Raw genomic sequence first — 13,561 nt, 5'->3', positions numbered from 1 at the left:
ACTGCAGCATTTTTGTGCCTTCCAGTCGTGTACTGAGCGACAGGCCTAGCAGCTGTCACATATGGTTCTTCCTTCTCTCTCTCTCTTCCCCTCTCTGCAGGTGGAAATTCATAGTTGGATTTCTTGTTATGATGCTTATGTTTATATACTAGCAAATGCAAAGGTCTGAGATAGTTCAGAGCTCTGGAGGCAGTTTGCTTTAGAGTCTTGGACCAGCCCCCAAGAAAGCTCTGTCTATGATTGTCAGGCATGTCATGCTGCAAAAGCACCAAAGCACCTTCATGTTATTTCTAATTTGTTTTTGATATGTTCCTGCTTTCCACAGTGAATGTTTTTGAATGCACACACATCTCATCCGGTGCAATACTGAGATCTTTCTGCTGTATGAATTGGGGAAGGCTCAATATCTCCTGACACAAGAGGAGCTTAGAAAATGGCAGTAATTATACACACTGAGTAAAACCACAATGCCTTTACGAAACTTCTTTTTTCCTGTTCTCTTATTTATTGACAGATTTTTTTTTAATTACAACACAATGAAACAATGGTAAGTACATAAGATGCAATAGTATAAAAAGCCATTTTAACCCTTCCCTTGGTTAAGACACTTACAGCAGACAAGAACTGCCCCACCCCAAACCCCCCCTCCTCAAATGAAAACAAAAATAAATATAAATTAATAAATATAAAACAAATCACTGCACAGCCCTTAACTCTTTGATTGCCATGGCAAGAACCATAATGATTCTAGCATGTGACTTTTTTTGTGGTTAAAGGTTGCCGCAGCAGTCAAAGGGTTATAGTGTTGTAAACATAAGTACTTTGTTGAAAATGTTCAGTTATGTTAATGGTCTACAGCAATGAGATTAATATCATGACCCCTTGACCTTTAATGATGCAATGTTACAAGGAGTTAAAGAGATAATAGCTTGGTGAGCTGTTACATAGAGTAATTCACCCATTTTATTTAACAATGCACAATGAGGCCTTGATTTACTAATAAAGAACAACTTGTGTATAATAAAACACTGTCCAATGTATTGATCAATAAAATCAATGAAAAAATCAGTCTAAGCACCACAAAATTTTGCCTGATTATATCTGACAGACATAATACACTTTAGCACCATTGAGTCAGCCTTGCATTTGCACACAAACTCTGTGTTTGTCAGTAGACGCTACCTGAAAGAATAACATATGTCCGTTATAAAAAGATTACGGTATAGAATGCTGTGTGAGCAATAGAATAAAATAAAATAACAATCATGAAAAGAAAGTTAGTTAGAGAAAGCAAGTAAAAATGCTCCAGTTATTTTGTTGCCAATACAGAACATAATGAGCAAAACTCTGGCATGAGATGCATGTGGGGCTATGCAGCAAAACCAGAATAAGGTGGGAAAATGCGCAGCACACACTGAGATCGTTACACCTATATTCTGGCTTATTTGTAGGGCTATCTAAAGTCACATGACCAGTTGCAGTATGTGGTTCAGGGTGCAAAGCTTGAAAAGAGTTTTGGTTTGTCCAAATGTGGATTATGTCACGCCTAAAAACCCATCTAACATAGTCTAAGCCTAAGTATTGCACCAAATGCCATGAATGCACATGAAAACCCCATTCATACATCGTATTCTATCTCAAAGGTGGAGTAAAGCGAGCACACAGCAATGTGGAAAGGGCCACTAAGTTGTAATATGCACTTCATCACATATTGGGACCAAATCAGTTTCTACAGCAAGTATAGAGAACAGCTAATGGCAGGAAGAAGTGGTATTTAGATGGAAATCTGAAAAGGCTACTGAGATCAGAACCAACATAGAATCACTCGAACCGAAGCAGCAGTTAAGTTATTGCAGCTACTAGGGCACAAAGCACGGAGAGTAAGCAGGATGCACGGCATTCAGGAGAAAGAACAGTTGAAACAAGATCTGTGTGACGCATCAGATACAATGGACCCTGATCAGTGTATGCTTGCCAACATACTAGGGAAAACAGCCCCAGAATCAGATGCTTTAGCAACTGACAGCACTAACCACAGACCTGGCAAGGAGCAGACATCCCCCTCGCACCACTCGGCAATGGCTTCTGTGTGAACAAGCACATCTCTCTCACACAACAGACCTACAATGTCCAAACACGTGACTCTCCCTGAAAGCCATAATTTACACTTCCAGGGTTTTAAACCCTGTGCATGGTAGCATATGTTACAGAGACCTGTGCATAAATGTGCTATGAATAGGTATGAGTTAGTGGAGATTGGAAACAAGATAGTAACACAATGCTTAGGAAAGGGTCCCACTATTTAATAATGTTGGCTCAATAAATTATGATACAAGGCTGGTGGATATGTGTGAATGAACTGAGGTGTCGGAAATAAAATACCCCAACAACTCAATAGTATAACTGTAGATTACCTACTCTCAAGAAGAAAAATAACATTAGAAGGAGAAAACGTTAAATCACAATGTTTGCAGCTGCCAAGTATTGGTAGCATGATAGAAATGATGGGCGTATGTGCAGAACAATGCTAGCACTGTTGAAATACAGCCTCCTGGACAGCTCAGCCATCACAGCATGAACACGTGTGGACAATGCACATGGGCTGACACCAAGATAATACACTACCGCTGTAACACCATTCACAAAAGATGTACAAAACCAGACATGATAACCTGAGCAAGCAGTTTGTGATGCTTACTGCAGGCTGTGCAAACATTTTTATCCACAGTTTAGGAAAGAAGCAATGGGCAATGGTTGAGGGAGACTTTAAAAATCATGCCTGAATCCCCGGAAACTTGACTGTCCATGTGAATATATGGATGCAGCAAATCAACCCTGTGGATAAGAAAGATTGAAATACTAAAATTAGATGTGTAAAAGATGTTGATGTTGTCTAACGTCATTTTAGTGAAAGGTGTGCACAAAATGCCTCAAGTATGCACGTGGAATGACTCAAATAATAGTAGCCACCATCACATCAGCAATAGACACAAAAGGGGTGGATTTCCTTGTGACTGATTGCAACTCTGGGTGTCTGTGTCAGAGTGACCAATGAGACATGGACAACATTTTAACACCTGCTCCCAGTCCGCATAGTTCACTTGTTACTGCTTGCTAGTCTAGCTAAAGTGGAGAGCATTAGGCACCACCCTTTTCAGTAGGAAACTCACAATGAAGAGAAATGATGGATCAGAGGCGTGCATCAGCATACATGGAGAAACAAGCAATTCATCCAGTAATTGTAGCCATGCTTCTACCTATCACCGAAACATATCATACGCTGTGGCTGTCATGGAGGCAAAGAAGTGTTTCTTCTCTTCCATCATAACATCTGAGAAGTCTTATCCAGTGGAGCTCTTCACATGGCAGAAAACGCAAGTGAATCTAGAATGCCATCATCTGAAAATAGAGTTGAGTACTTTTCACTGTGACAAATTGGATTGGATTCAGAGTGGTTTTACCATATCTATGAGGAAAGATGAAAGCTATGTTATCTCCAGTAGGTTTTCACTTGGTTTTACTGATTGAGAGGGCAGGGTTCCAGTGTCACTAAGACAAGCCATCACTAGGCCCTTGCACAAGAAACCTTTGACACTGATTATCTCTCTATCACATTTTCTCTAGCCTATTCTTTTTGGAGTAAGGTTACTGAGACTGGTTGAAGGCAATTCTGGCTGCACCTAGAATCCTAGGTCTCCTCTATTCCAGTGAAACTGCTTTCAGGTGTGGGTATAGAGACTGACCTGTTCTCGTTTGTTATTGGTATCTCCTCCTTGAGATGAACAGTGGTCAGGTGCCTATGCATATACTGTTATATCTCTCAGTAACCTTTAATCAGGAGGTTGACTCAACTGTGGTTACTGGCAGTGGTGGAAGGAACTCCTCATGAATAATTTTAATTATTTCCTTTATGAGAGATGTAAGTGGGTGGTGCTGGGTAACAGCATTTGTCCTCACTGTGAGCCAAGGAATGCCTCTGGCAAAGCCAACATATACAAAGAAGGTGAGAGCCCATGTATCTTGTGCAATGTGAAAGACCACGGACACAGATATAATCCAATGCGATGGTTTTCATCCTTACACAGTAAAACAGAAATACTGAGTTACATTACGACTCAGATGTGTAAATGGTGAATTGAGAGGAGATAGCCTCATGGCACTAAAACTATGCACTAAAGATGGTAGTAAATGGGTGATAGACACTTAGTTAATAGAAGATGTTTTATCAAATGTATTATATAGAGGAAAAGATGAAGAATGAATGTAAATGATGTATAACTGATTGACACCATTACAGGCTTGTTGAGTACTGGATTCCTTTCCTAACTAAACATGCATGCTCAACATGAGGATGATGGTTGCATGGGTATAACTTCATATCCGTCTGATATTTCAGATCACCATGGATATTGACAAGCAATGAACTCTGACAGGACATGGCCATGTAGAGTTATACTAGGGGTATCATCTAGCTTTTGGCACATGGCCATGTCATAATTTGGTAGCAATTGTTTACCTGCATACAGTAGTTAGCTGGCAGGTATGTTGATAAAAACCAGAATCTGTATCATACGTAGCAGTGAATATCAGAGTTTGACAAGATCAGTTAAAACGGCAGATGATCATGGCAACACAGCAGCACTACCAGCTGTTGGCAATGCCTACTGAATGTATCTCGTCGAGAGATTCTTCCTCTGAAAGCATTTATCCACGTATACCTCCAGACAGCTGACAAAAAGGGAATCAAATCTATTGGTGGTGCCAATATGTAATCGAGAAGAGCATCCACTGTTCTTATGCCAGTATCCAAGAAGAGCACATATGCTGGGCATAACCGTTTGCATTCAGATTCACCACATGCATAGATTTGGGATTGTCTAGTTATTAGTCAGGATATGCGGTCCTATAATACTGCTTGCTGGGATATGCCCAAATCTCATGTAATGGTACACACTGGAAAACTCAGAGCACTATCAGCAATCACTTTATATTGCTGACTATTCTACCACAGCTCATACCTGAGCATAGTAATGGCAGTAGTGGATTCATAATTTGTTCATATAGCACAGTAATTAGCTTGACATGCACGTATGTTTTTAGGGTGACTGTCAGTTCATCACATGGATACTAACTCGTGGTTTATGGGAGTATAGGCAAATGCGCCTCATCAGGACAAGAGCTGCATTATGTGAGCACACTGGAATGATAATACAAGCAGAAAATTGTTATTATATGACTTCACACCCCAATGCTTGCAAGTGCTTAACCATTATGGGAATGGTACTAATTTGCAGGGATACATTATGCTTTGCCTGCTGAGTGAAAGATGAAGTGCTTCACCCAAGTCACTGATAAATGTGGGTTTATACTGGTGAGGGTGAATGACCAGTTGTGTATAGAATTGTTATGTGACTATCTGACCTTGGCATCATGTTGAAACAAAAGGGAACCGTAACTGACAACTGTATTGTGTAAACCACATGTGAAGAAGGATGTTGATGAACATACCATTTGAGGCATGTCATGGATTCAGCACGATCACTATGTCTGCACTTGTATCACATGATGAAATATGGCAACTGATCACTGTGCACTATTGTAACAGCGAGAGGTGACTAGGTGACTAAGATTGTGAATTCAGGTTTGTCCCTGAATATGGGAAAAAACAGAGACTGGCTGGTGTGCGACCATGCGCCACTGCAGGTGACTGAATGGGGCAGCAATTATGAAGGAGGTGGTATGTGGTTTGATGGGGACATCTGGTTCAATGGGTTTAGGGTCATTGTTGACTAATCAGGGCTTCACAGTGAATATGGATCACTCACCATGATAATAGTTTGTGAATGCTGTCATTCTGCATAGGTTTATGAGTTCATGCTGCCTGACTGCAAGGCTGATGTATATCATCAATAATGGCTACACTGTGTAACACTTATCATGTATGGGTTTTTGCTGTGATGGCAATTCACACTATAGTGCATACATAGAGAACTGTGGATAGCTTTTTCTTTAGGATGTCATCTGTGTTTCTGCAGCTATCACTTGCACAGGTTTCATTATTCTGTAGCATTCCCTTGACTGTCTACACATTACAGCAGTGTACAGTGGTGTCTACAACCACGTCTACACACTGTATATGTCATATACTATGGGATGAGATATATAGTATACATAGCATCTGTGAATGCACACATAAACATTGATGAAATGAAGACAATTGGTGGCTGATATGCTACAGCTTATCTACGTTAGGAAAACAAGAATTTTATATCATGTATCCTTGGTTAGCATAGTGTTAATCAATACTTTGGAACAACATCTACTTGCAATGATCATGTTTTAATGTTACTCAAACATCTGGAACCCTATTTATTAGTGAGCTATTCCTTCTACATATTCATCTATAAAATAACATTGTGCCATATGGAATCTACATTGTATGATACTAGATGGCCCCAGGGTCAGCTGTTGCATGGGATCAGCCATTGCAGTCTATGATGGTGATAAGCTGATTATGACTGTTATATGAGCTCAGTTTCTTTGTGCCAGCTGGTAGGCAAAGCACAAGAGTGGATTAGAGAAATAGGAGCATGATCATGTACTGCCACGGTATTTTGTCATGAGAACTTTGAGGGATACTGTGATGACTTTCATGGGCATACGGAGGTTGTTACTTTTATGTATATATGAGGTACTTTGGCTGTGTTTTTGCCCCTGACATGGCTCCATGTAATCAGCCTCACCTCAAAATAACATAACCACTATTTTGGCCCCACAATCAGCGTGCTATGAACGAATAGTGTTGAGTGTTACAACAGTGAGGTGTCAGTCATGCTTTTATCACTACACTATCTGTGCTCTATCAGTTCTTTAGTACACACAGAGGGACTATTTGCTTTACAGCACAGTTCAACACCCAACTAGACAGGTGGTCATTTGCACCTTCCACTGATGAAGGTGCCATTCTATGGTGACTGTGGTGCTGCAATCATTCATTCAAGGGGCTGGAAGCACAGCAGCCAAAAGGCAGACAGGGCCACAAGCACAGATAAAAGGCAGATACTGATCCCAGCCTTGTCTCCTTCCCCTCTCCTACTGCCTGTATGACTGAGGCGGTTCTGGCTGTGCATAGCTTCCTCCACCTCTAGAGCCACTGCCAAACTAGCAGATGGGTCGAGCCTGACTTTGAATGGGAGATAGGACCCACAACAAAACAAGAATCCTGGAAGCTGTTTCCTTGTGCTTCAGTCTGTTCCTCTTTGCATGGTTCCAACTTGTGCTTCTATGAATATGTGTGGTAGTTTGGGTCCCTACTTGCTTTAATACATAATTAATGGAACATGCTCTGTTTGATCTTCACTATTTGATTATGTGTCTTTTCAAGCCATGCCCCCACCAATAATACAAATGTGAAAAGCTAGAATGAGAGTGTAACGTTCCACTGTTTATAGGCACACCTATTTTTCTGCTCTATGCACTTTTTCCTACCAACAAGCCAGAATTTGATTCCATATATTTAACTAAGTACCAAAAGCTGCATTTAACTAACATCAGGACTGCATCATAAGCCAACAAAAGCCAAGGAATTCCGAGTTAAGTCTTACACTCTATTCTTAACCCACAGTATTATAATGTCAGGGGTTCTGGGATGGGCGGGTGGTGGAAGGGATCCACACACATACTGCTGTGGGACAAGAGAAGTTTGGTCCTCCATTTTGAAATTTCCTGGCTTTCATCAGTGTTTCACAATCTTAATCTTTTTTTTAACCTACTCCCCAACTCAACTCCCAAAAAAAGAAAAGAAAAAGAAAAATCGTTTACAGGATGTTAAAATATGTGTATTACATTTATTCAGGGGATTTGACAGGGCTCATCTGGAGCCATCTGAGTCTCTCCATTTCAACCTATCAAGTAAATATACAAATACATATTCTGTTAAATTTATTTTCTGATAAAATTTAATTTAAATGTTTTTCTGTCTATAGGAAATAGCTTTTTGTTATTCTTGACTTACACTAAATCTGTATAATCAGCTTGCCAGATTTTAAGAGGCTGATGAAATCCATATTTAGTATTGTATATATTCACAGTGTAGATTGTGACAATACTAATATGGGATTATTAAAAACAGTAGGAAAAAAGTTACTGCACATGAGCAGAAACCAAACGTTCAAAACATAGTTGATCTGTTTTATTCTATTCTTTGTTGACACCAACAATTATTAGACTCTACTGAGGAATAACTGTTTATCAAATTTCATTTTCTTAAATCATAAGGTGTTTTTGATTTATATGAGTTCAAAACTAAACCTGGGAAAATACCTCATTTATTTTGAACTCCTATAATTTAAAAGCAACCAAATATACATTTTTGAAATTAGACTGAACATAAACTGCTCCTAGATCTTTCAGCCTGAAGCAAATGTTAATGGCTGTGTTATAACCTATTGAAAATAGAAACGCATAATCATAGAAATGCTGACACAAACTTAACCTGCACGGCATGAACATGCCATACAACACTCTTTTTATTCTTCCTCTCTCTGTATATAATATATGTGTACTTTTACCTAAAAGAAAATAGATTAAGAATCAAGTTATTATGCATTCATGTATCTATGATGTACCATATATCAAGCACTAGATTATCACACTTACCTTCCAGCGTAATTACTGTAAGTTAAATTCTCCAAATACAAACATTTTTTGTTACCTTATCAATGAACAACAGTCAACATGCTGAGCACTTCATTATTCTCAGGGAAATAGTTGCACAAAAAGTCAAAGCTGCCATGAGAGAGACTTTGAAAATGAAGTGAAATAGTTAAGTGAGTAAGAAAACCGATGAGATGCTGTTCTGTTTTAAGGATAATATCAAATTGTCTGGTTCTCTTGTTGCAGAGGAAAATCAACTGCAGGTTAAATAATTTTGTCAGTGGTTTCCACCAACTATCCAAGGGACAAAATCAGAACAAAAACATGAGTCCTTTTGTTCTATCTGTTGCAGAACATAATTTACAGTTGTTTGTGGACAACAAAAGTCACCCCGTGGATTAAAAAAAAATGACAGGCAGGCATAGTATTTTGAATTCCCTAAATGAGCTGATGTGTAGTAAATATTATCCTATGCTCTGTAGTTGTGAATTCACTCTTTACATTTTCAGCAACAGCTGAAATGAATCTACTGAAGAAATGCTATGGGCTGATACTGGTGCACTTCTACCATACAGTACCTCTACAAAACATCTCCAAAATGCCATCTGCATTGCATATTTGCTGTAAAACTATACCTTTTTTTCTAACTGTTCTTTTTTGTTAGCCGTACGTATATATATTTCTGTTTGTGTTCTAAGAAATAACAGTTTGCGATGCTTTATAGCATGCCACACGTGATCATAAAATAAGTCTTCAAATCAAAATCAAATCATGTAATTGAACATAAAAGCATACTAATTTTTCATGCTAGGCTCAATACAAATATAAATTCAAGGCAGTCAAGCTATCCATTACCAAAATAATCATAATAATCATCATAATATATTTATATGTATATATATACCTACACTCTCTAAAAAATGATCCAGTAATGTATATTAGGAAATCAGTAAGAAATCTGTTGAATCTAGTATAAAAATCTTGTTTTATGTAAAAGCCAATGCTGGCTGTTTCAAGTATTTAAGTACTTTTCTCATAACTTTGTCACCAATAACTAGTTATTTGTAGAAATTACTAATTTTATATTGAAAATTGTATTCAAGTTAAATAAAAATTCACTTCTACTGTAGTTCATTTTTAGAGTGTGCACGTATACATAGCAAAATGCCCATCTACAGATCTACCATAAAATTTTTTGTTGCTGTCACTTCTTTCCTAAGAAAACACTTCAATGCTTTTCTGTAATCTTGGATAATGAATATCAGGCCATTTAAAAACAAAAACTAATCCAAACTGATTAGCAACACCAGATTATCTTCAGTTTGTGCCAGTTTGCAAGTTAAAGGTCAAAGAGCGAAGACATAGGACAGTGCAATTTAAGGAAATTCAGACAGTGAAGCTTTTCACAGAAGACAATGTTTAACTTGGTAATGACAGTCAACAGATCAATAATCGAATTCAAGGCAAGCTGTTCATTATTTCAAAAGCGACTCCCCTCAAATCCTGGCTTTCATACAAAGCCAGGTGTCTTGACTCATGGGGTGCATTCATTCTGACCATCTCTAATAAGTTCACAGCCCAATGACTGTAAAGCCTATCACTGCAAGAAGCAGCTCCTAAAATCAATAAAGAGGTCTGTCAGTTACTGACTTTTCTCTAGGAAAAAAATATTGATACAAACCTGCTCTGCAGGTCACATGAAGATGACAATACTGCTGTTAGCACAAATTACACACAATGACAAAATGCTTTGGTGGTCCCTTGGCTCTGTCAGTGATTTAATGTACAGCTAAATGCCAGAGATCTGACTAACCCTTTGAGAACTATGTTAAACATGCAATAGGTAATTCACCCGATATTCATGCAACATCAGAGTCATCATTTTAACTTTCCTTTCAAACTGTAACACTATCTTCATGTATTCATGTTCCAAGGCAAATTGAATTATCATGCAACATAGTTTAAAACAGAAATTCAATATGTCTAAGATAAAAGGCTAAGCAGTAAAACTATAGCCAGTTCAAAAAATCCTATGTGAGTGCTACAAGTTATTAAAATAAGTATTTATTGAACCAGAAAGTAGCTGGCAAATATATTTTTGTTTCTGTTCATTTGTTATAAATGCTTTTTATCAATAATGCAAGTAATTAAAAGCCCTTACTTACACTTACAGGATATCTGTTTTAAAAACCTGAATTTCATTAACCTGTATTTCCACATACCGCTTCTGCAGTTCTATACTTCCATGGCAACCAAGATTAGCATCCTTCAGACTCTAAAAGCTAATCCTATAGTTCTCAAAGGGTTACACCAATGTAATGCTAGTGTCAATTTTCTCTATAACATGACTGTCACTTTAGTTCATTGCAATCCACTTCAGAAACATGCTTTTTTCGCTATGCTTTGGAATGAGTGTTCCTGACAGACCTATGAAAGGCCTGGGGCAGTTGGCCTGGTACAGCTTGGGAAAAAAATTGATGCAGGAAAATCAACAAAAGAAAGAAACAATAAAAAGGTTCCATTTGAAATATAGTAATGAATATAAATGTGTTAAAACATTGAGGACGTAGCTCAGAACAGCTGTATAAAACACAAAATGAATGTATCATTAAGGCTGTTACTATATTGCAGATATTTTGGCCCCTTGTTTGTTGGAAAATGGCTGTCCGAACAGTCTGAAGTCCTGCATGTCATCCTGGTCTCCCACTTGACAAAGATCGTGTGTAGGAGTATACAACTATATCCATTGCAGACAGAAAGCAATCCTCTTTGGAGACAAAGCTGTTTGGGTCTTCACACTTTCCTGAAAGTTCAATGTGGGTTGTTGTGTTGTTTTTAATTAAAAACAAAACAAAACGTTTACTTTCAGCAAAATTATTTTCAAAGGGGAACAGGCTTTAGGGGAAAAACAGTAGAAACATTGGGTTTTTCTTTTCTTTTTTCCTCTTCGTTCGTTAATCCTGATAGTTTATTGGGTATTGAGCGTGCAGAGGAAAGGCCTGGAACTGAATGACAAAGAAAGACAAAGGACTGAAGAAACGGCAGATACTGTCTATCATGGAAGCTTCCCAGTAGAGTGAATCCCCACTCATGTGCAGGACAGGCAACCCCCTGGGTTTTAAAGATCAGCTCTGATTCAGGCTGACAGATTCCTGCTCCTAGCTAGGAAACCACACAACAGCTCTTATGTTGAATCTCAAGTTACCACAAACTCCTGGGAGACAAAAAACCCCCTACATCACACCCACTCTTGCATAGAGCGTTTGCAGTACAGTATGTGACGGGGTGTTCCTTTCCTCTTGAACTGGAACACAGTGTAAACCAAGACAAGGAGGCACAAGGCCAGGATGCAGGGAATGACAATGGCTATGGCTTTCACAGTGCTGGCTGTGTTGTCCAGTTTGATGACAATGTCCACGTCATCTTGAGGGCTGTGTCGGTCTTTGTCCCGGTCTGTTGGTCCATCACAACCCATAAAATCCTTGAGGATGGATCTGGGATATCCAGGTTCCACCCTGAGCATCTGGTTATTGAATTTCCAATACTCCTTTCCTTTGTAGAAATATGTGAAGCCTGGGAAACAAAAGTGCAGTTATTCATGGTCATGTCGACAATCTGCTTATAAAGACTGAAGTTAAACAGCCTCCAATATTCACCAAATGACACTGAGCTATTTTCTGAGCACAGGAATCTATAAAGTTAAAGTAATATAGGTTATTCAGGTGCAGACCAGGGTAGGAAACTTTCAGATCTTCTTGGCACTAAGTATATGGCTCCTAAGAAAGCTCTTGTCCAAACTAGCCTCCAAGGCAGAACTTCACTTCCTTCTTGTCTTTAAAAAAACCTTAAACCTCGAGTTTCCCATATGAATAAACTCGGATCTAGTCTTAGTCTAATAATGTGACTGTGAAGAAATGCTAGAGAAAAAGAATTGAGGAATTTAGGGGCCGAACGAGTCATCCGTTAATTGAATATTTGACCACAATTAGAATTATACCACAGTGCCAGGGCTGAGTCCCAACAGTTCAAGGAGTCAGAGTCCCTCTCAGGATGGGAGATCAGTTTAAATGAATTCCAACTCTGTGCTAGACCAGGCTGAAATGAGAACTGATTCTCTTCAATGCCATTTTACCTTGCTGCTGTTCTTCAGATGGAGGAAACACTATATGAACGAACAGCAGCCTTACCAAGAGAGAACAGGTGTACCCAGCTTCACATTTTCTGCAGGGAACTGGTATTTGATCATTCAGATGCAATCCGATATAAATTATGAAATATACCTACATGAAGAAATCCTAGTATCCTCCCAAAAACCTAAATTATGTTGCTATCTCAGCTGAAAAATGGCATTGATCTGGCATGAAACAAACCACAATGGGTGCACTTCCTCCTATTGTTTATGACCTGAATGCATACAGTTGGAGGTTTCCTGAGCTTTACTTGATAAGCCTCATGTTCTTTCCTACAGTGCTAAAGGCCACTACAAGCACTAAGACAGATTGGGTATCACTTGTCATACTAATAATGGCATACTAATAATGCTTGCTGGAAAGATTAGTGGACCAGATATTAGAGAGAATATTAATAATCTCTTACTCAAACAAAGGTCAGGCACTTTCATTTGTGCAGAAGAAGACATTTTAGTCTAGTTCTTTTCCAATTCAGAACTACACACAAAAGCCTTTTTCCCTCCCACCTGCACATTTATCAATGTGAGGAATTAAAAAAAAACTTTTTGCAGTCACTATTTATTTAATTCTAATTATTCTGCAGACAGTTGAGTAGTATTATTTGACATTGCACATGGTTCCCTTCAGTTTTATTGTCTAAGACTATGTGCGAATCAGTATCTCCATATCTATAGCTCTAGCTAGAAAGGTATACGATTGGCTGAAAAAAAGAAAAA

General features: G+C 38.5%; 1 protein-coding gene across 4 annotated transcripts in view; it reads right to left on the bottom strand.

Moving 5' to 3' along the window:
• Positions 1 to 482: 482 nt before the first annotated feature.
• Positions 483 to 13,561, bottom strand: part of MMP16 (matrix metallopeptidase 16) — a 251,376-nt gene continuing 238,297 nt past the window's right edge. For 3 of the 4 annotated variants that reach the window (XM_048841145.2, XM_048841148.2, XM_048841149.2), the window contains one exon: positions 483 to 12,228. In XM_048841145.2, coding sequence (XP_048697102.1) covers positions 11,894 to 12,228 — 335 coding nt within the window. In that variant the 3' untranslated portion in view covers positions 483 to 11,893. The remainder of the gene's footprint in view (positions 12,229 to 13,561) is intronic. The other variant, XM_048841146.2, reaches the window with a different exon arrangement.

Source organism: Caretta caretta, chromosome 2 (assembly GCF_965140235.1).
Source record: "Caretta caretta isolate rCarCar2 chromosome 2, rCarCar1.hap1, whole genome shotgun sequence".
Classification (NCBI taxonomy): Eukaryota; Metazoa; Chordata; order Testudines; family Cheloniidae; genus Caretta; species Caretta caretta.
The sequence above is the reverse complement of the archived record's forward strand: the minus strand, read 5'-3'. Positions and strand labels throughout refer to the sequence as shown.